Consider the following 24,435-nt stretch of genomic DNA (forward strand, 5'->3'; position numbering starts at 1 on the left):
GCATATAAAAATGCTGTTCACAGTAACAGTGAGGTAGAATAGCAAGATTTAGCAGCTCTTTAATGTTTATCACACTGCACGTCTGTTGGAAAACAAGCAGTTCGAGGTCTTCTCGTTTAAAGGCCTCGCCACAGTATTTCTAACTTAAACAGCAAAAAATTAAATATGTGTTTGCAAACAAAATTCCATGTGGTACATATAACTAAGCAGTTAAAATGGCTCTCAGTGGTATTTATTTAAAGTCTTAATTAATTTCCTCTTTCCATGATCTGAATACTAAGGCTGGGCTTTTATGCAAATGTAGAGTAGTGAAGTTCTTCCTACTCAAAACTTACCACCATGCATATATGATTGGAATTTATTTATGCATTAAAATGAATGCAAATTGTATATGTAACATTGGAATAGTGTGAGGTGTAAGGTTTGAAATACTTTTTTTGTACAACCTTGTATGCCAACATGTAGCCATATGTTTTCCCTTTGCCTGCCTGCAGAGTACAAAGAATTGAAAATTCTGTTTGATTCCATGTCGTGTCTTACATGTTTTGCTTCAGTGTGTATTTTTCACCAAGTACTGTTTATGTCAAAGATAAATTCAGTTTTTATGATTTATCAACTTTTGGATTTTAAGCATTTGCAAAGTTTTCTGCTGAAGTCAAAACATTTTTGACTAATGATCTCATGACAATGAAGGCAAACTAGCATTTAATTCAATTCAGTTTTATTTATATAGCAAGAAATCACAAAAAAAAAAAAACAGTTGCTAAAGGTGCTTTATATTTTAAGGTAAGGTAAGGTCCTTCATTGATTAGGCCTCATCCTCCAGCTAGGGATAAGGGGAGTGAGAGAGGACAAAAGACACACAGTATTAATAATACTGAGTGATTAAATACTGATTAAATGATTAAAGAGTAAGCCTGCAGTCCAAGTGAAGTGCTCTCTTGGGGTTAGGGATGGTTATCGTTTAAGTTTTATCCGATACCAGTACCAAACCGGTAGTTTTGAAACGGTGCCAGTGCTTAAACGGTGCTCAAACTGGTGCTTAAATAATGAAGAACACAAACTTTGTCCAAAAACCTCTCATATTTAGCTGTTTTTTTTTGTAAAAAGATAACAATGTTAGCCTTTTCTGCAGATCATGCTGCCATCATCATTTCTGCTACACTGGCAGAGCTAGGGGCCAGGACTCTCCTCTTCGGGTTCTTGGGGGATGTTGCTAACTCCGGGTCCGATAACAGGCACCACACCCGCAGTAGATGTGCTCGATGTGAGATCTCGCAGCAAGCTATCAAATACGGTGCATTTCTCGGCTTTTAAAAAAACGCTACGCGTCGCCAGGTGTTTCATCAGATTCGAGGTGTTACCTCGTTTGCACAGTATCACCTTAAAGCACTTGTTGCAGGCTGCTGAGTTTGCATCTTTTGCTGTGAAGTACAGCCAGAATTTGACCGCTTCGCCTTGGGCGTTTTTAATCTGTATCTCTGCTCTAAAAGAACGTACGTACCTGGGCCTGCCTACTACGCTTGCAAAGGTAAAATGATTGGCTAGAATCCAAAGTGTATGTCATCTCAGGGAAATAAAGCACTGAAATGTGCACTGCTTTTCGGTCTGGTTACTACTGTTTATGTCAGAACCGGTGCCATACCGGTACCCATCCCTACTTGGGGTCATGTGGTACTATCAGGTCTTTAAGATAAGATAGGGGCGGATTATTCAAGACCTTGTATGTGAGGAGAAGGATTCTGTATTGAAATGTCTTATGCTCACAAACTCAATTTGGCCTCTGGAGGAGGAAGCATGCAAAAGAGAAAAGCAACTCAGGGCCTCAGAACAACCTGCCCCTTATTAAAATGATAAATGGTTTGACAGCCGCCTAGGTGCATATCTCATTTCTCCTGCACAGAGTAGAGCTAACCGCAAATTTAGTCCTCCCCTAAAGCAGAGCAGGTTCTAGACAAGGTAGCTGCTGTTTTCATGACATGATTATGTCCCATTGTTTTGCTACACACTATGCCTTTGGGTTTCTCAAAACACACATTCCATTATACGCCAAACACAATGTTCATCTCTGATAATTAAATTCCAGTTTACTCGCAAGTACACACAAGGATACAACATATAAAAAACAAAACTAGGATACATCATCTCCCTCTCACAAGTTTCACACACATTACGCTAAGGCCCTTTTCAGGTAGCGAGCTCCTTGATAAAAAAATTATTCTCCATTATGGTGATGTGTTTCTTGACAGAAGTCCATTAGTAGAGGACAGCATGCTGTTAAGAATTCATTGGTTGCTATCTTTCTTTGCCCAGGGGATGTCTGAGTCATTTCTCAGTAGCAGAAGATGTTGAAAACCTCAAGATGAAGAAATCTCAGCAGATACGACACGGCAAAAGTGTCCACACTAGCTAGAATAACTTGCCACTGGAGTCGTGCTGCAGCTCACTTGCAGGATTGCAGAATTCTCTGTACCAGCATAAAGAAAACTGAAATACTGTCCCACCAACTTTCACAAATTAAGACCCTCACCATTACTGAGGCAAGAGGCCCCAAAACAGCTTTTGAGCTGCCCATTTAATGACTGTTTTTCATGTTATACAGCCACTGCTCTAAGTATTGCATGAGCATTTTGGCAATGTCAGGCTTTTAATAATCGATTTGAGCTGTTCTTTGTCTGGTGCTGAATCTTTGTACAGTGTACATGCAAAGAGTAAAAACACCCAAGAAATTTGGTGCACAGGTTTCTATTTATTTAAATGAACTAAGGGGCTAAAACTACAGCTAGTTGCTACATTAATTCAAATTTTCTATCCTCTATTGAAGATAACTGGTAGGTTCTCACTTCTAGCATAAAAGAAACAAACCAGCACACAATAAAATGTGGAAGTCTAAGGAGATCAATGCAAACTTCAGAAAGAGGGAGGGAGGTTTACACAATTTTTTGGACCTATTTCTAAAGAATTACATTTACAAGATTGTCAGTAAAGCAAATGTGTAAATAACTTTGCCAAAGCCTGAAGAAAATCTAAACTGTGAACCTCAGCTAACAGAAAGTTAGTTTGGATTGTCAGAGCACAGAAATTGTATGACTCAGGCCTGCCATGACCTGGAAACTGCTGGAACATCAGTGTCATTGACTACACATGCATGGGACGGGGCTGGTATCCAAAGAAGAAGAGCCTCCTCCAAAATCAACAAATAAAGTATGTGAATGACCAAACAGTCAAATAAAAAAAACCTCTGAAAGGAAGATAAATTTGACCAAATTAGACAAATACTGAATTATTTTGCTAGAGGAGTAAAGGTGAGGCAACGAACCCCAGGAAAACCCTTCGCAGCGTGGGCTGCATCATGCTCTGGGGCCATTTTGCTAAGGAGACACACTATCTCAGAAGTCTTCAGGATAACATGAAGGACAATGTGGACACAACTGGGTGCTTTCAACCGGGTGATGACACCAAACAAACATGAAGTTGTGGCTAACTCTAAGGTTATTAATATGTGGGTGTTGTTAATAAAACTGAATTGAATTAAACAGTCCCTCAAATGGGATTGGTCATGTGTCACCAGTGCCAAGCACTCTGCTTCCTGTCTGCACTTGTTGCTGGTTGGTGAGGAGGCTAGTTCACTCCACCAATTAGTGGATCCACCCAATTAATGCCGTATCTAAGCCCAGCATGGCTGTTCTCAGTGTGGGACGTGATTTACGGTGTGTGATACGGTCATATTGGAATAATCTCCATAAAAATTTATTTTCTAAGTATTCAACAAATATGTGAAAGGGCGTTATGTCATCACTTCCCAAATTAAGCCACAAAATGCATCAAATTCTGAAGTTCACCACCCTCTGCTAGAGTGGTTTACAAGAGAGTGTGTGTCTGTGAGAGAGGGGTTGAGATGCTAAGGTTGTTAAGGGCAGTGAGCGCATGCTAGTGGGAGAGTGGCTGATTGAGCACAATACAAAGTAACTGTGCCTTGTGTGAGTACGCCCTTAATGTACTCACATTAAGAGCGCACTTTTCTGTGCCTCTTGTTTTAAATGGTCATTTAGTTCATGCGTCCTACAAGCAGACACATGGCAGACTACTGACACAGTCTGTGAAGTTGTACACGTGTACTGAGGTGAGTTCATTTTGTGTTTGAGGTACTAGTTACTGCCTTGGACTGGGCTGGTTACAGACACATCTACATGATACATGGTTCGCACATTAGTTGTTATTTTTAGTCTCATCAACTGGAAGGCAGGAAGATAGTTAACTCGTTAATATTCTTGTGAACTGTTAGCCTACCTTTGGTTTTGTTCCTTTCTTTGATTTGGCAGCTGTCACTGGCCCTGTTGTCCCTGCAGCGTATCTTTCTCTTGTTTCGAAGTCATATTGTGATTCTTATTTTTGTGTTTGACAATAAATATTCTGACCAAAAAGCATAGTCGGGATGTTGCAGACTCACTCCTTAATCCTTTGTCACACAACATGAGCTCATAAGTAAAGATGCACAACTGCACTGTCAATTTGGCTCCATTAAAAACTGTTTAGGTGGCTGAAAGTGGGCAGCGAGCAGGTATCTCAAACCAAGACTTAACACTTGTAAGCGCACCAGCCAGCTTCTTCAGATTTATGATTTATGGATTTTATTTTATGTGTGTGTTTTCTTGTAAAATGTAATTACAATCAAGAGGATTGAATGTATTAGTGGCTGAATGCCATGTCTACATAATGCAATATTTTTCACTCTCCCACAACAGCTCCTGCTCTCATGCCACATCTAAACAGCTGAAACTACAATCAATGTAAAATGCTGTCTGAGTTAAATCAAACATGATTACTGGGTTGATTGTTGTTTGAATGCTGAACTGGGCAGTGGAAATTTGAACTGTGCATGCTACCAGTGATCTAATGTTGAACCACCATTGGAATCAGAGCCTGTGTGGTATGTGGACCAGGACATTAGTAATATCTGCAGTTTGGTGGGTCTCACAAAACAGATGCAGAAGATAACCATCAGCTTTTCTAAAGCAGCACATAAAATCCATTCATTGTTCATTTTAAATGTGCGACTGTACCCTGATCAGTGTGTGACTGCAGAGCATTATGTTTTATCACTTATAGGCTACTTTCATGTGGTGTTTTGCACCACATGAAAGTTTTGCACATTTCTATGCAATTACTGGGCGTGGATTCTCTGGTTTATACTACAGGATTGCAGACTCAATTCAAACTTCATCGCCCATATATATATATAGCATATATAGGACGATGAACTAACAGTTAATCTTAGTGTGTGAAGAGGACTCCTCATGTATATGAGACATATGATTTAACCGCTTTAACTTTAAGAACCATTCATGATGTCTCATATTTGATTTTGTGCTTATAGTTGACTAAACTATGTAAATTTACCACCATAAAACCAGTGTTTACTTAACTGTTCAAATGCAACTGTGCGAGTGCACGCAGCGTGTCATCGGTGCCCTCTGGTATTTAAACAAGCATACAAACAAAAACAACATCACATGGGTTACATGTTGCAGACGTGATGCTATTTGTGGAACTTATTAGAGTTGAGCTCAGATCTCCAACCCAGTGGAATAACACAAAAACAAGATTAAGTGGCCATCAGGACAAAAGGGAAAGTGCAGCAGTGATGTGTCTTACTGCAGTAGAGTGATCTCACAAACAATCACAGCTTTTGGTGACACAGTTCATTTTGTTTTTCAGATTGTACAGAATTACAGAACGCATTTGCTCACAGTGATCTCCCTGTTAGTGTAACTGAGAAAAAATGCAATCTGTTAGTATCAACACATTAAATACTTAAAAGGTTCAAGGTTCTTTATTTGTCACATGCATAGTTATACAAGTATAACACACAGTGAAATGTAGCCTGACACGCTCCTCGACATGTGCAAAAATGTATTTATATATACACATACATATAGTATATACACTGGGTGAATGTGCAGTAGTAGCAGCAAGCAGGTGAATTCTGTACATTAATATGAATAGACATCTGACTATTTTACAGGATAGACAATATAAACATATTTAAAATTAAAGGAATTGAAATGTACATTGTGCCTTGGTTTAGAGTGTCTGGAAGAGAGTCCTGTCTCAGTCAATTATAGATGATGTGAGAGGGCGGGTGTGTGTGTTTAGGGCACGGATGGCTTGGGGATAGAAGCTCCTCTTGAGTCTCTCTGTCCTTGCCCGGAAGATGCGGAACCTTCTACCAGATTGCAGAAGTTGGAACAGTTTGTTGCCTTGATGGGACGGGTCCTTCAGTATCTGCGCTGCTCTAGTCCGGCATCTCCTGGTGTAGGTGTCCTGAAGCGGGGGGAGAGCAATCCTGCAGCAGCGTTCTGCTGTACGGATCACTCTCTGGAGAGCTTTTTGGTCCTTCACACAGCTGTTCCCATACCATGATGTCATGTTCTGTGTGAGGATGCTCTCCACAGCGCCTGTATAGAAAATCCTGAGGATCTTTGGAGAGACCCTGAACTTCCTCAGTTGTCGTAGGTGATACAGGCGCTGCCTAGCCTTTTTGGTCTGGACCTGAATGTGGGCAGCCCATGTCAGGTCTGAGGAGATGTGGACACCAAGATACTTGAAGGACTGCACCCTCTCCACTGGAGCTCCATTGATGATGATGGGCTTGTAGTCTCTGTGCTGACCCCTTCTGAAGTCCACCACCAGCTCCTTGGTCTTGCTAACGTTCAGCTGGAGGTGGTTGTCCTGGCACCACGATGCCAGATTCTTCACTTCATCCATGTAGGCCGCCTCATCGTTGTTGGAGATGGCACCCAACACCACTGTGTCGTCAGCAAACTTCACAATGGTGTTGGAGCCATGGGTGGCCACACAGTCTGAAGTGTAGAGGGAGTAGAGCAGTGGCGAGAGGACACATCCCTGAGGTGCTCCTGTGTTGATGGTGATGCTGTTGGAGAAGCACCTGCCCACCCTCACCACCTGAGTTCTGCCAGTGAGGAAGTCCAACACCCATGCACACAGACGGCTGTTAAGTCCCAGATCCCTCAGCTTTGTGAACAGTCTGCAGGGCACTATTGTGTTAAACGCTGAACTGTAATCAACAAACAGCATTCGCACATAGTTACCCTGTTTCTTGTCCACGTGGCTGAGAGTGGTGTGTAGGACGTGGGCGATGGCATCCTCTGTGGATCTGTTGGATCTGTAGGTGAACTGCAGCGGATCTGTGGTGTCTGGGATGGAGGAGGAGATGATGTTCTTCAGCAGCCTCTCAAACACCTTCATTACTACCGAGGTCAGTGCAACTGGCCGGTAATCGTTCAGGGATGAGGGTTTGCTGTTCTTGGGCACAGGGATGATGGTGGATCTTTTGAAGCATGTGGGGACCACAGACTTCGCCAGGGACTCGTTGAAGATGTAAGTGAACACACCTGCTAGCTGGTCAGCACAGCAGCGCAGCAGACGGCCGGTGATGCCATCTGGCCCCGCCGCTTTCCTTGTGTTCACTCTCCTCAGTGCCGCTCGGACGTCATGCTCCGCGATGTTGGTCACCGGTCTCTCGCTGATGATGTCACTGTCCTCGGTAGTCAGGCGGTAGATAGCATTAGCCGCCTGGCTAACCTCGAAACGGGCGTAGAACCGATTCAGCTCGTTGGTGAATGCAGAGTCGGCGTTGATCGGCGCAGTGTCCCTGGCTTTGTAGTCCGTAATGGTGCGTAGTCCGTGCCACATACTCCGTGTGTCGCCCTGGTGGAAGCGGGACTCCACACGTTCCCAGTACCGGCGTTTGGCATCTCTCACCGCGCGCCGCACGCCGTATGAGGCCGCTTTGTAGGCGCTCATATCACCAGTGGCGAGACCCGCGTTGTAGGAGGCGGTCCTGGCGTTTACTGCAGTGCGGATCGATCTGTCCATCCACGGTTTCTGGTTTGGGAATGTGGTGACTCTCGCAGTGGGGATAATCTCCTCCGCTAGCATATTGACGAAGCATACTGCTACTTCCGTAAACTCGTTGATGTCGACTGCGCATGCTCTGAACATGTCCCAGTCTACGTCGTTGAGTGCGTCCTGTAGCGTAGCTTCTGATTGGGCAGTCCACCGTTTTACCTCCCTCTTGGTCACGTCTTCCCTCCGTATGCTTTGTTTATACTGGGGAATGAGGAAGATGGCGTTGTGGTCAGACTTCCCAAAAGCCGGGTGTGAGACAGCTTTGTAGCCCTGCTTGTATGGCGTGTAGCAGTGATCCAAAATCCGATCCCCTCTCGTTGGACATGAGACATGCTGGTAAAAGTTTGGCATGACTTGTCTGAGGTTCGCTTTGTTAAAGTCTCCTGCTACAATGAGGGCTGCGCCCGGGTCCTTGTTTTGAAGCGAGCTCAGCACATCATGTAATTCGGACAAAGCCATACCTGTGTCCGCTTGGGGTGGGATGTAGACCGCCGTGGCGATGACTGAGGTGAACTCACGGGGCAGATAGAAAGGGCGGCACTTAATGCTCAGGAACTCCAGATGTGGCGAGCAGCCGCTGGAGAGAGTAGAAATGCTCCTGGCATCACACCACTTTCTGTTTATCATGAAACACACTCCCCCACCTTTGGTTTTGTTCGACTCTGCCGTTCTGTCCGCGCGGAGCACAAAGAATGAATCCGACGGAGTTACGGCCTGGTCCGGCACGGTGGGGGTCAGCCATGTCTCCGTGAAGCACAGAATGTTGCAGTCCCTCATGTCACGTTGGAAGGTGACCCTTGCTCTTAGATCATCGAGCTTGTTCTCCATGGATTGTACATTGGCCAGTAGGATACTGGGCAGTGGTGCGCGATGCGCCTGCTGTCTCAGTCTGTTCCTAATACCAGCGCGTTTTCCCCGGCACTTCTTTGTTCTGTGCCTTGGATGAGCGGCCCGTCCTTTGTTGTTCTCCGTGCCGCGTAGAATCTCTGGCGGCCAGGAAGGGTCAGGTTTAAAAGTGTCCAAGATTAGATGTGCAACCTTGGCACTGATGTTTACAAGTGATCCGCTGTCGTATACTATAAGACTAGAGGATTTTGGGATGTAAACCAGAGCAAAAAATAGGTAAAAAACAAGAAAAGTGGATAGTCGGAGCGGAGCGGTCAGGAAGGCGTCTGGACGTGGCCGCGCCATCTTGTACGAGCATCATAAATAATCACATGCAAAAATGTATCAATCATCAGCATGTTATGCTAAAGGGCAACATTATAGATGCTAACAATTCAGTTTTTAGTCATTCCTTACTCTACATTGCTCAAAGAATTTAACTTACTCATAAGGTGTGACGCCTTGCTAACACAGATTGTTTGTGAATATGGGTAAATATGAGCCCTGGGTTTTTTGCACTTTTTTTAGGTTTTTGGGGGTGGGTTTGGGTTTATTAGGAATTTTGTTTTTACTCCATTAGGCTTGGTGGTTAGGTTTAGGCACTCAGTCACTGTTAGGAATGATCACGACTTTCCCTTCTCAACAGTAACCCTCCTGGAGCCTGCTGACAAATAAGTAATATGGACGAGCAGATCATTCTCACTAACGCCACAGGACACCTTGTGCAAGAGTGAGTGTGGCTAATTTTCTTTTTTTCCCCTGGTTTTTCTATTAGTCCTTTTCAGGCTAACAATGAATTAGATGGATTTGTGATCCTGGTGGAAAAAAAAGATAACGGATGACCAAACTATTAACTGTTTCCTAAACCTAAACCACGCAGTGCTGGTATCTTAACCCAGGGTTTCCCAGCCTTTTGGAGCCACAACACATATTTCACATTAGAAAAATCACACGGCACACCACCAAACAAAAATTTCACAAAAAGGATATTGATCATTTTTCCCCACGCACCAAGCGTAGCGCAATTGGCTTGGTTTGAGTGTCCTTGTTCGTCCTGTAAACCTACTCAATTACCTGAGGAAGAGCTGCCAGCCTGCTGCACTGAGGTGAAATGTGATAATGAAATGGAACATAAAGGTGATTTTACGGTGGATGATTAAATGGTATTTAAATTTGATAATAAATCCAGCACTGGCTGTCAAGAGAAAGAAGGGTAGGAAGGAGGTGTTACAGTTTGAGCGTGCCGAGTGGGCCGCTCCTGTCCCCGGCGTTTCACTGCACTTAGCCAACAGAAGGGTGAGTGGTGAATTCTGGCATCCCTTAATAATCCCCTGTCCACCTATGAGGTAACCTTTGATTCTGACTTTTTCAAACACCTGTCAGGTGCCAGAAAAATGAAGATTTATCTTTCCAGCTAAAGTAATCAATCACATCAAAGTCAGGGAGAGACCAAAGCGCAAAGCAGATTTGGTGTTGAACGTGCATTGTGGTTTTTTAACGCATGGCGACACGGCAGTGTTGCAGCAGGCAGGGTAAATATTGTTAGAAACAAAGGTTTTAGACATGTTACCTGTCATGAATCGCTGTGCGGCAGGCAGGAGTTGGACCCAAAGTGCAGGACTCACAGACTCAGGGAGGTGAACTCAAAACTCAGCTTTATTTGCTGGCAGGGGAAAAACATACAAACTAATCTAAACTGGGAACTTGGAAAACTCACAGAGAGACACACAGGGAGATCCACACAGCATGAGGGACGACACGACACTGACTCAGAGAAACACAGGGTTTAAATACACTGGGAAGTAACGAGGGGAATGAGACACAGAAGGAGGGCACAGCTGGGAGAAATCAGGACTGACGAGACAAGCAAAGCAGGACGCATTCACATGAGACACGGACCATCAAAGTAAAACAGGAAGTATCACACAGAGACGCGAACTTGACACAGTGGAGACAGCAACTAAGAAATACAGAGACATAAACCATAAGGCAGAGGTCTAAGAACCAAAATACACAGGGAAATACTCAGCTGGGAACACAAGAGACTAGACTAGAGAGAGTAACAAAAAACCAACCATGAGAACATAATGCACAATGCAGAGTGACAGAAAACAAGAAACTCAAACATGCAAAGACACACAATTACACAGAACAGAGGGGACACAGAGAGACATGAAGGGCAAGGGATCAAAACTAGAAGCCATAGAATAAATCACACACAAGTACAATAATACAAAAATCACAAAGAACTAAAAACGCTGGGTCAGGAGACCCAGGACCGTGACATTACCAGAGCTGACAGCATGAGGCAGGTGTCCGTTCTGTGCCTGTCAGCCTGCACTCAATTACAGCCTCCACTGTGCACTGACATTCAGGTTCATGCTTACACGTGTACATGTACACAGTAACGGAAGCACCATAAAGGAATCAGATTAAAAAAGTGAAAGAAACAAAAAGGACGCAGCAAACAAGAAGAAGAAGAAGAATGGAATCAGGATGGAAACCCTTCTTAGACAAGCTGTTCAACTCCAAAACGTTTGTGGAGTTGCCATAAAGGGCTGCTGTATCCAAACTCAGGCAGGGGTTTCAGCCAAGGAATCTTCTTTATGTGAGGCAACAGTGCTAACCGCTGCACCGCCATGCCACCTTTAGTTATAATTAAAGTGAAAAAAAAACCCTGAACTAAACATGATCCCACGTGATGGGGAGGGATTTTAGAAAGGAAAGATGGAACCCTAATAAAGGAAGACCTCATTTTAAAACCTCAGAGACTCCAAGCTGTTATTCTCAGCTGTTCAGCGTATAAAAAGCAAATATGCACATTTTCAAACCATTTCTGCAGAAGATGAAAAAACTATGAGACTAGGAGGGGGGAATAGAATCAGCTGATAGACCTTCGGCAAGTTTCTACAAGTACATTAATCATGTAATCAGTTCTGGTCCTTTGGAAAGGATCAAGTTGACAAATTCTGTGCAAGTTAAAACTATCTTTGGTGGGTTGTCAGGAGGTTAATCCATGGACAAGGAAAAGGTTGCTGGACAAGGACAGAAAGACAAAATGAACTCTTTGCTAACACCAGCCCTAAAGCACTCACAGCATCAATTGGAAACTGTGGGGATAAACAAAAAGTATTTTACCAGCATAATATAATCTGCAGTATGAGCATTGCTTTAACAATATAACAGATAGCTTTAAGATGGCCTTAAAATGTTTATGATGATGTTAACTTTGTATTTCAGGGGCAGTTATAATTATTTTATACATATTGCATATCTGTGCTTATTTGAGTTGATGTTCAGGTTCATTAATGGTTTTGAGCTTCATCTAGTGAGAGTGTCTAGGTGATCCATGCTGAGGGAAAACTAGAACATAGAAGGAATTGCAATACATGCTTACAAAACACTTATATCAGTTTATTTTATTATCTTTTATATGTTCATATTCTTGTATTAAGGTTTTAGTAGAGGTTCTTGGTTAAAACATTTATTTAGTAGAAGACATACACATAGTCTTAGTGAGCTTCTGGTCTGGTAAAAGGTCAGAAGTGCAACAGGTGAATTGAGAAAGAGCATTTGAGGACGAGACACAGACAGTAGGTGAAGAGGTGACACAAAGAGCATGTGAGGTCAACACACACACACACACACACTTTAAATTAGATTTATTTAGAGGAAGAGGTTAGTTATGTTTGGCTGTAACTGCAAAATTGTCTTGGTAAAAGAGGAACCGTTTCTTGGTGTCTCGGCAAGAAAGAGGAACAAGACAAGAACTGAAAGGTAGACAGGAAGGGCTAGCCATGAAAATAGAAGATGATTTTCTAGGTGAAAAGTCAGGATGATGTTGATCTGATCTATGTATAAAATGTATCTGTGACGCATGAAGGGGCGTCAGTAAATAAACCCTGATGTTATAAAATAATTGTTTGTGCTTTAGTAAGTCGAAGATCAATTGCTGTGTTCAGTGATCTTCCCACATGTGAATTAAAATCTTCGTTTGACTTCACCCGGCCGGACCAGTGTGGTTATTTTTCGATCACCTCTTGTACCCTTTCTCAATTCTTGAATCTTAACATCTGGGGGCTCGTCCGGTGGTTGAGTAAGGGAGAAAAGTGGAGGTGTGAGCGGTGGTCCGAGGTGGTCAGACGGGCAGACATGAATTCCAGTGGCCGAAGTGAGTGGGCATAAGCCGGCTTATCCAAAAGGTAAGGCACTACCTGTTGAATTATTTCCAAAGTGTGCCAAATTGGACATGATAAAATTTAAGTCTACTCACTGAAATTACTGGTGCATGTCTGTTTTGATTTTGATAAGAATCTGAGGATTTAAAGCAGTTGGACTGCTGGTAATGATTGAATGCGGTTGGACCGTTTAGTAGGTTAGGGAATTTGGTTATTTTTTGGTTATAAGGTTGGACCTGCTTCAGTCTTACACTTGGTTGGGTGTTTTACTGTTGTTCCAAAGTATTATAAATTACTCAAGAACGCCAGTTGGACTGGTAGGAAGCGCAGAGCCCGGAGGTTACGCTCCCTCCTTGTCGTGGACGCGCGACATTGACCTCTCGGCGAAGAGGGTTAGTTCAGTGTGGTTTAGCTGTGGGGTACAGGGCATCCCGGAATTAAGCTAGGAGATAGAGTCTCCTTACCGTTTGGAACGGTATCTGCGCTTTTTTGGGCAGCAAAGGTTGGACCTTGGGTGTTGGACACTTTTAAATTGAGTTAGGGAGTTTAGAGATGAGGCCAGAAACTGTTGGACAGATACTGGTTAATTGATCGTAAAAAACTCAGGGAGTTTATCGGTTAAACTGTTATGTTAAATTTGTCGAAATTTGATAGGTGTTAAAAGGTTTAAAATCTGTGCAGTTGTAAATATAAGACGTCTCTGTATTAAAAAAGATCTCTGTGGGTCGAGTCAGCAATGCACTGACTGCCTGCTGCTATTCTTAGATGAAGAGTGTGTGTGCATGCAAATGAGGCAGCTGATGCAGAGCGCATGAGAGGACTATGCTTTTGGTTTTGTGTGTCATTCAGCTCTATAACTATTGTTTGCAAATGTGGATAAATGTCTGCAGTTAAAATGCTGGCTTAGTAAATAACAACATTGTAAATATATGAATGGTGACAGCGTTTCAAAATAGAATATAAGAATTGTTTGTGTTTAAAACCAACGTTTAGGTAAAGAAGATTTAAGGTGGATTTGAAGGCATAAACAAAAAATAAAAGGGTTACAGTCTGCAAGGGTTGTTAATTCATGAGCTGACTGGATGCAGAGTAAGTGGAGTGGTCATCCTGAGAGGATTGAATGATGCTCTAACTCTGTGGTCAAGTCAGACATAGGCTTTAAGCAACCATGAGCCACTAATAAGCGTGACAAATTAATGAGTATGTGTAAATTGAACTTGTTAAATAGTTTTGATAGGAGTAACTCAATGAGCACGCAATAAAGTGGACTTTGTAGGGGCAGTTTATCACTGACACCATAAAAAGCAACTTAATTAGTAGTTCAATAACAAATTGTAAAGATAACCTTTGTTATTTGAAGAGAGAGAGAAAATTCAGGTTACATATAGTGAATAAATAAGGAAATGTTAATCTCTGCGTCATTCCACACTGAAATTTCAATTGTAGGGGATCATTTGGAGGTGAATTGTGTAGGACACGGGGAGACAGAAGAATCTCCCCATGAGTTTTCAGTGTGCATAGAAATTGAGGAGGCTGAACTGGAAGCCTGCCTGGGTCGTTGTTTTTGTTTATTTGAGGGTCTGCTGGAAGTTTGTGAAAACGACCACCTTGATATGTGGGAGCCTTCTCGGGCAGCGATTTTTTTGTTAAACCTGTGGCAGGCTGTGCAACATGGAGAAAGCTTTGACATAATGTCATAAAGGTGATTTCTTGGTTTTAGACTTATTAGTACGGGACAAGTTGAGGGACCCTTGAGGGTGTGTTGCTGTAAAGTATATAAGGGACGCGCAGCGCCGTTAATGGGTTTAAAATAAATGAAAAAACACTAATCCGAGGAACTATTGGAGAGGTAAGTATACGGAGGTGAGCGCGTTGCGCATAAGGGTTGCTGGTGTCAGATATTAACACTTTGAGGGCGAATAATTTTGATTGAGTGTCAACGCTTGAGAACGCGAGGACAGCGTCTAAAGTGCTGGGTTAAACTTTGTGTATCACCGAGCAGGGGAAGAGGAGCCAGTGGTTGCGAGAACAGCGAGACGAAGACTGAAACCGAAAGTTAAGCGTGTCTGGGTGACCTAGACCTAGAAGGTGGAGTCGACCAACGCCGTTGGAAGAGGTAAGTCTGTGTTTCAGAGAATGGCTGACAGCTCGGGTGCGACACCTAGTGGGAAAAGGGGATGCAAACCTCTGAAGGATCAGCTTGAACAGCTTAAGAAAGCTATTCGTTTGGCTTCACCTGGAGCATTAAAAGCAGCAGAGAAAGAGTGCCAAGCGATGGAGGTTGAGGTAAGCAAACTTATTACATCTCAACAGAAAGGGCTGGGTGATAAAATAGCTCTGAGCCTGGTGTTAAAAACTGAGGGAGAGAGATGTGAACAGAAATTGAAACAATTTGAAGAGGAGTCCAAGGGACATTCAGTGAACAGGAAAGCCAGAGGAGAAATTAAGGATCTAAAAGAAACTCATGCCAGGTGCTGTAAGTGGCTGCTCCTGTGGAGGGCAGCCTCTTCCTGGATGACTGAGGAGGAGGATGACACAGGAAAATCAGGAGACATGGTGAGTATAATGGAGTCTTTGAAACATCTGAAGGAGGAAAATAAAAAGCTAGAGGACCAAGTGAAGGACTTGACTCCGAAGGTAGAAGAGGCTAACAGGTATTACACACCGAAATTATATCCTTGGGCTGAATTGGCACGTTGTGCACCACCACCACCATATGTCATGCCTGTAATGACCCTTGGAGGGGGACAAGTTCGTGGTCCTGATGGACAGACTGGAGTTGTCCTTGGCGGAATAGCAGATGTTGAATATACTACTACTCCCCTGAATATCCCCGAAGAAGGGATAAGGGCAGTGGAATGTCAGTCCCAAGATATGGGAGGGAGAATGACAGCCTCAGCTGCAGATGAAGGCTCGACCTTGCCTCCCAGTTCGGTGGATAGTGGAAACATCATACGGGCCGAGGGGTCTACAGTGGAACAGCCAAAGCAGGACGGGGAGGCCAAAAGGACCCCTAGAATGAAGGACAAAATACCACAAGGAGTGATAACCAAGGGAGAACATTGGGAAGGAGAAGTGTATGGACAAATGCATGAGCCCCCACGTGCGTTAATAGAGGCATTAACAGCATTGGAGGTTATAAAGCAGAGAGTAATGCAGGGAGGGCCAGAAGAGGAGAATGAAGACCGTGCGACGTCATCAGAAGAAGAGGACGATAAGGAGGACGAAGATGGAGGACCTGAGCCCCAACCAAGTACAAGCCTAATTTTGAGGAAAAGAAGTGTGAAGAGAGACCAAGCACAGAGACAGCCCATATTTAGGAGCTCAAAGGGAAAAGGAAAGTCGAGGAAGAGTAGAAAAGTGAGTTTTGAACAAGGAGCTCCTGACCCTGGTTTAAATCTGCCTCTAATAGCAGGTCCAAAGAACGAACCAGTTTATCGCGCCTATAAGGTGAGAGATTTGGAAGCATTGGTTAAACAACTTCCACCAATAACTGAGGGAGGAGCTAGCTGGTTGAGAAGGCTGGGCGCGCTGACCGAAGGAGAAGAATTAGCGCTGGGCGATTTTCGCGCTTTGGCCGGACGTTGTATGCTGGGTGGTGGGTTAGCAGATGTAGAGCAGATAGCTCAAACAACCAGATATGCAAATGACCTACAATACCATGAGGTGCAGAATGACTTAGCAGATGCAGTCCGGGAGAAGTATCCAACTCCTAACTCTGGAGCCATTCCAAAAATTATTTGGGATCCCAAAAACACACCCAGAGAGTTTTTAGCTAAAGCAAAGGAACAATGGTTGTTAGAAACAGGAATACATCCGGGGAAGGAGGGTGAAAGTAGAGCGTGGTTTCGTTCGGCGGTGCTGGCAGGGCTGCCCAATCAGGTTGCAGTTGATTTGGAAAAGAACCCAGATTTTGCCGTTGCAGACTCGGTGCAGTGGGAGAGACATGTGACCCACAGACTTCAGCGGGAACAGGATTTGGCAAACAAACAAAAGAAAGAGTTGGAGGAGGCACAGGCGCAGCTGGTAAAGATACAGCTGACGGAGGCGAGAAACAAGGCAGGTGACAGAAAGAAAGAGGATAAAGAGAGCGCAAGGAAAATAATGGTGGCATGGTCTCAGCGCGATCCTGTGCCTGACTGGCCAGACCAGGATCCGGGTCTCTACCCTGATGACCGTTGGCCCGTCAATGCACCAAGGCAGCGTCAACCAGTAGGGAATTGGGGGACCGGTGGACCGCAGAGAGGGCGTGGTGGATCCGTGAGGGGAGGACAAAGGGCTCGGAATCCGGGGAATCCTGGCAGGGTGTCTTGGACTGCGTGTCTGAGATGTGGAGCAGAAGGACACTGGGCCCGAGATTGCCCTGAACCGCCGCAGAACTATCAGGGGCGAGGCTATCAATCCCAGGCACGAGGAGGCCCAAGACAAAGAGCTGCTTATAGGGGAGCACATCAAGCTCCAAACCCAAATGCAGCACCAGCCCCCCAGTACCCAGTAGCCGACTGGGGCTGGGAGGGGGAGCAATACTGACGGAGCCCGGAGAAACTGAACAGCGTGGGGGCGGCAGAACCCATGCTGTCAATGACCGTGGAAGGCACTGAATTGCCCTTCCTGGTGGACACTGGAGCAACATATTCAACATTGAAAGACACACCAGACAGTGCAACACTCTCCTGTCACACAGTTAATGTGGTAGGCTTTTCCGGGATTCCGATGACTCTGCCATTGACAGATCCAGCATTGACACAGCTGGGAAAACAGACTTTGAAACACCAATATGTGGTGTCCTCACAGGTGCCTGGAAAATCTCATGGGCAGGGACCTGCTTGTGAAACTGGGATCACCTTCAAAGACTCAATATTTAGTCCAGAACTCTGAACAACCCACTGCCGAAATCTACTGGGGGAGGCTAGTGGAAGAAGGCATTCTGAGACATTATCAGCTGTGGAAACCCTGGATAATGAGCCTGGCCGTCTATTCCCCCCGCGAGATCCTTTCCACGTTACACTCTTCTATGATAGGGAAGATAACGATATCTATCGGGAACAGTTTCAGTCTGATCTTGAGGGACAGACGTGGAATGTGCAAACACATAACATTTATGTTGGACCAGAAGGTGTGGCCGCGGCTGTGAAATTTACTGATGAACAACTGCCTTGGTACAATGTGGGAGAGGATTCAGCCCCTCACATTACATTGGCGGTCCACGAGGGTCATGGGCCAAGAGATCTGGGACCAATGGTCAAGCGGGCGCTGGACAACGCATGCTGGCAAAGCACCCAAATTCCAAATGTCTGGTATGCACCAAAATGTAAAATATATCGCATTACTTGTTTGTCCAACGATGCAGTGATCTTAGAACATAAAGAAATCTCCAGAATACATGGCAGGGAAAGAATGGATCATCCTGATGCAGTAGCTGAGCTCTCAAAATTGCCTGGTACTTTGTGGTCCGCAGGGCCCACAGATGTAGGTCTAGCTAACTGTTCGCCTGTCCTGTTCCAGCTGAAGTCTGACATACCATTTAACAGACCATAATAGAAGCACAAAACTGAAGACCAAGAGTGGTTCACATGTATTGACCTAGCGAATGCATTCTTTTGTCTCCCACTGCACGAGTCACTCAGAGACATTTTCTCATTCACATACAGAGGCCGCAAATTTAGGTACACACGCCTACCACAAGGCTTTGCACTCTCACCAGGAATTTTTAATCAGGTGTTGAAAGAGGCATTGTCCCCATGTCAACTGCCAGGGGGCTGTACATTAATACAGTATGTTGATGATCTTCTTATTGCAGCCCCGTCAGCAGCGGCCTGTACGGCAGCATCGCTCGTGGTGTTGAACAGATTGGCGGAGTGTGGCTTCAAAGTGAGCAAAGAAAAACTGCAGTTGGTCCGGCCAGAGGTAACATTCCTGGGCCGGGTGATCGCACACAGATCAGTGGGGCTAATGAACACACACAGAGACCAAATTCTGACACATCCAAAACCAAGAACTGTGAAGGAGTTGCTTTCCTTTCTTGGCTTGACAGGTTACAGCAGGCAGTTCATTCCGAACTATGCGGGTAAAACGGCCCCTTTAAGGGACATGATCAAGAAAGTTGGTGTTCGAAATCTGAAGGCTGAATTGCCTTGGACGCCGGACACAGAGACAGCGTTCATTTCACTAAAACAGGATTTGTCAAGAGCCACAGATCTGGCCACACCTAACTATGATGAGGCATTTTATCTTGATGTTTCAGAAACAAAGGGAGTTGTGAATGGTGTGTTGTTTCAGAAAAAAGGGGGAGGTAGGGATGTACTTATGTATGTCAGCATAAGATTAAATTCAACAGAAGCAAGGCATCCCACATGCACACAACACGCAGCAGGAGTAGCAAAGATAATTCAGAAAACAGCACATATAGTGAGGGAACACCCACTGAAAGTGCTTACTACACACAGTGTAGTGGCCTATGTGAACTCACAGGCATTCACAATGACTCCACTGACGCAACAAAGGTTGAGCAAAATTTTAGAGGCGCCAAATTTGATATTCACACATGAAGGAATAAATATGGCAGACCTAATGGGGTCAGGAGAACCACATGACTGTATTAAGAAAGCCCAGGTTGAAGGAAAAATCAGGGAAGACCTGAAGGCAGAGCCCATATACGGAGCTGAGGATTGGTTCACAGATGGATGCTGCCACAGAGATGAAGAAGGATTGAAAGCGGGCTATGCAGTAGTCTGTAGAGTAGGAACTGAGTTTCAGGTCAAAGAAGCAGGAAAAATTGAGGGACAACAGTCGGCCCAGAGAGCTGAAGTGATAGCCCTAACTCGAGCCCTGAGGTTGGCTAAAAACATGAGAGTGAACATCTACACTGACTCAGCATATGCGTTTGGAGCAGCTCATGTGGAACTGGCTCAGTGGAAGAGAGCCGGGTTCAGAACGGCCACTAATGCACCCATCTGTCACAAAAAGGCCCTGGAGGACCCAGACGAGGTAAGTATTATAAAATGCAAAGGCCACTCACAAGCAGACAGTATGGTGGCAAGAGGAAATCAGAAAGCTGACGAAGCCGCAAAGGAAGCAGCGGGCTACAAAGGACAGAGACAACTGGTGCAGGTAACCCCAGAAGAGGAGGTTAGCACTAACAGCATGGAAGAAGTTAGACAGGCTCAGGAGGAGACATCCCCAGAGGAAAAGGGGGTGTGGGAAAACAAAGGAGCCTGGCAAGATGGCGGTTTGTGGAGGGGGCCAGATGGGCGTCCCGCTTTAACGGCCAAAATGGCGGAACAAAAGGTGAATGAGGCTCACGGGCTTGGTCACGTGGGAGTGAAACAGATGGAGAGAAATTTGTGCCGATGGTGGCATCCTGATTTGAGAAGGATGATACTGGAAAAGGCCAGAACGTGCCTAATTTGTGGGGCACACAACCCAAAGCCAGCAGTAAAACCTGAAGCTGGTAAGTTTCTCATGCCAGAAAGGCCAGGAGAAGAGGTCGTGATTGATTATACCGACATGATTGATACAGGCCCAGGTGGGGTGAGGTATTTGTTGGTGTGTGTGGATGTTCTGACTGGATGGCCCGAAGCATGGGCGACCAAATGTGAAGATGCGAAAAGTGTGATTAAGTGCTTAATCAATCATTACATTCCAAGGCATGGGTTTCCCAAGAGAATTAGATCAGACAATGGTACTCACTTCAAGAATAAAGATTTGCAAGAGGTAGAGAGGATGTTGGGAGTGCAACATAAGTTCGGGACGGTCTATCATCCTCAATCTCAAGGAAAGGTAGAGAGGATGAACCTAAATTTGAAAAACAAGTTGGCTAAAATTTGTGCGCAGACAGGGCTAAATTGGGTCGCAGCCCTGCCCATTGCTTTGATGACCATAAGATGTTCTGTTAACCAATCCACAGGTTTCACCCCTTATGAGCTGCTGACTGGGAGACAGTTTCCAGCACCCTGGACAGTGGTCCCGGTGGAGCAGCCCAGGACAAGCAACAGGTCTCATGCAGAATATTTTAATGAGTTGAAAGCTCTTGTGTCCAGCTTTACAAAACAGGTCACTTGTGAGAGACCCACGGGGAACGGAGAGGTCCCGGACGCAAAGGCAGTGTGGCTGAAGGTCATTAAGCGAAAGTGGAAGGAGCCCCGCTGGACTGGTCCGTATGAGGTGACCGCCCGGACGGCTACAGCAGTCCAGCTGAAAGGGAAAGGCGACACCTGGTACCACTGGTCGCAGTGTGCACCCGCACACGAGAGCTTGGTGGAGGAAAATTCGTTTTCAAGGAACGCAGGTGTCAAGGAACAGAGGCAGAATAAACCTCTTCACCTGTGCAACGGGCCGACCAGTAGTCTACCTGGAAGGCCGAAGAAAGAAGAGCAGCCTAGGAGGAGATCGCCGCGCCTACAAAAAGGAGTGGTAACAAATTGAGAGTTTGAAAAGGGGTGGTTTAAAAAAAAAAAAAAAAAAAAGGGGAAAGTGGAAGGGGCTTGTTCTGTCAATTATGTTGTCTCTATCTGTATTGGTGGGTATTTTGGTGACTTGTGGTTGTTGTCTCATTCCTTGTGCCCGAAGGTTGGTAGAGAAAGTGATTGTAAAGGCAGTGGACCCTGGGGCGGTGGCCCCTATGTCCATGATGCCGATGATGGATCTGGAGGTAGCCGAGTGGACTGAGGAGTGAACAACAACCTATGTATCGACCTCTGGGGTGTCAGAGGTCGAAAGGGGGATTGTGGGGATAAACAAAAAGTATTTTACCAGCATAATATAATCTGCAGTATGAGCATTGCTTTAACAATATAACAGATAGCTTTAAGATGGCCTTAAAATGTTTATGATGATGTTAACTTTGTATTTCAGGGGCAGTTATAATTATTTTATACATATTGCATATCTGTGCTTATTTGAGTTGATGTTCAGGTTCATTAATGGTTTTGAGCTTCATCTAGTGAGAGTGTCTAGGTGATCCATGCTGAGGGAAAACTAGAACATAGAAGGAATTGCAATACATGCTTACAAAACACTTATATCAGTTTATTTTATTATCTTTTATATGTTCATATTCTTGTATTAAGGTTTTAGTAGAGGTTCTTGGTTAAAACATTTATTTAGTAGAAGACATACACATAGTCTTAGTGAGCTTCTGGTCTGGTAAAAGGTCAGAAGTGCAACAGGTGAATTGAGAAAGAGCATTTGAGGACGAGACACAGACAGTAGGTGAAGAGGTGACACAAAGAGCATGTGAGGTCAACACACACACACACACACACTTTAAATTAGATTTATTTAGAGGAAGAGGTTAGTTATGTTTGGCTGTAACTGCAAAATTGTCTTGGTAAAAGAGGAACCGTTTCTTGGTGTCTCGGCAAGAAAGAGGAACAAGACAAGAACTGAAAGGTAGACAGGAAGGGCTAGCCATGAAAATAGAAGATGATTTTCTAGGTGAAAAGTCAGGATGATGTTGATCTGATCTATGTATAAAATGTATCTGTGACGCATGAAGGGGCGTCAGTAAATAAACCCTGATGTTATAAAATAATTGTTTGTGCTTTAGTAAGTCGAAGATCAATTGCTGTGTTCAGTGATCTTCCCACATGTGAATTAAAATCTTCGTTTGACTTCACCCGGCCGGACCAGTGTGGTTATTTTTCGATCACCTCTTGTACCCTTTCTCAATTCTTGAATCTTAACAAAACCTTCAACGGTCACTGACCAGCAATCAGCTAAGAGGTGGAGAAAGAGCAATGAAAGAGGGGCTCTGTGGGAATCTCACAATTCAATTTGGATTACTGGTGTATTGCACTGATTTAGAGTGTGTGCCCTTTGAAATCAAAGCATGGTTGAAGGATTTTACAGTATTTTCCACAGAAAGGCTCGGGTTGATGTAGGTTGCCCACCCAGTTATCTTTTATCGTTTCTTTTGTATTTTAATCTAGTCAATAATCTCATTGCTCTCATTTTGAAATTTCAACTGCTGCTAACAGGTCAGCTCCAAAACTTTCCATGTATGTGAGCAGGACGCTGCTGTGGCGTTCTCCGTGCCAATCAGCTGTCTCGAGCCTCTTGTCCTGTGGTCAGACAGACTCCAACTCTGCCATCTTGAACTGGCTACAATATTTCTTTCATCTTCTGCTCTGAAGATCTGCCATGAGCTGGAGGACAGAACCGGGACTGCGTCTGCCAGAGTAGTTTACAACCGTGAGAGCAGAAACTTGCTCTCAGTTTATTACCTGAACGTTTTTGTGGCAATTCCATTCATGTCATTCTGTCCATAAACATAATAATTCAAAAAGTTTCAAATTAATTCTGATCAATCTGTCAAACCTGACATCTGTCACTTTTACATTTCATATCTGCCTGTCTTTCAAGTTGACGCCAAAGATGTATTATATCTTTAATTTTATCAACAGAATGAGAACGAGCTGCCTAGTTATTCATGCCCAGTAATTCAATACCTTTGATTATTATCCATTACCCGCTCCCACATGATGTCTGTATAATCAAAGTAAAGTTTGAGTTTTGCACTGTTAACTTCTAAAAGTACTTTAAAAAGAACAAAGAAAACAGAATGAATATATCGAAAATACAACCTTAAAAGTAAATACTGCACAGAGAGTGAGCTGCCTTTGTGACAATTTGCGATCTTGGAGTGTTATAAATGGTAATAAATGATATTGTTTTTATTTTGGTTGGGGCTTCCTTTGCAGCATTCTTGCTTCCACAGATAAAATTAATTTTTGTGGACAGTTTTGAGACAAAAAACAAATCATACCAAGCATTAAATCGTTTCCATTGAAGGCGCATCTTGGCAGAAGAGTTTCCAGTGATTGTATAACGTAGGGCCATTGTTATGTTGTTGCAAAGGGGTTCTTCTTTTTATCATTAAAGTAACACTCATCTAAATCAATTCTGCCTACCAGCCATACTTTAAAAGGCTATTCATATCCACCACAAAACAACATCTCCCCTCATAATCAACCACTTGTTTACACATCGCTGTCTCTCCACACCTGAGCCAGCAGCACTCACTGATTAAAACTGAGATGTGGGTTAAAACCTCCTAAAGCGTTTGACTGTAGATTACTTTTTATTTAGCAGTTTTACACTGTAGAAGTCTTAAACCGTACGGGCACAACACGGCAGGGAGACACGGGATTATTGTTCTTTGGTGAAAAGAGAGCATGGCAAAGCTGTACTGAACATCAACAGGTTACATATTTGACTTGGTTTATAATTAAACTTTATCAGCCTAAAATGAAATATTATTAAAGCTTCTTTTTTCCCAAACTACTTCAGCCGTGTTCACTCTAATACATCTTTACAGCTTTAATATCGCAGGGGAAAAGATGAATGGGAGGCCAAAAGTGAATGTGAAATCACTGAATTAAACACTTGAGTTCATCTCAGTAACAGAAAAGAATGACGGGGGGGGGGACCCTTCCCATTC

At 44.1% G+C, this 24,435-nt stretch overlaps 2 protein-coding genes across 2 annotated transcripts in view; one reads left to right on the plus strand and one right to left on the minus strand.

Annotated features, from left to right (window-relative positions):
• klhdc8b (kelch domain containing 8B) overlaps window positions 1-24,435 on the minus strand; it is a 277,860-nt gene that overhangs the window by 120,439 nt on the left and 132,986 nt on the right. The window lies entirely within an intron of this gene.
• Window positions 19,566-21,662, plus strand: LOC146550543 (uncharacterized). The gene is made up of 3 exons (XM_085259697.1): window positions 19,566-20,708; window positions 20,775-21,407; window positions 21,564-21,662. The coding sequence occupies exons 1-3, from the start codon at window positions 19,566-19,568 to the stop codon at window positions 21,660-21,662; spliced, it is 1,875 nt and encodes a 624-aa protein (XP_085115823.1).

This window comes from Mchenga conophoros, linkage group LG20, assembly GCF_057382185.1.
Source record: "Mchenga conophoros isolate Kocher_MC1m ecotype Shallow Benthic linkage group LG20, M_conophoros_male_GT1.1, whole genome shotgun sequence".
NCBI classification, from domain to species: Eukaryota; Metazoa; Chordata; class Actinopteri; order Cichliformes; family Cichlidae; genus Mchenga; species Mchenga conophoros.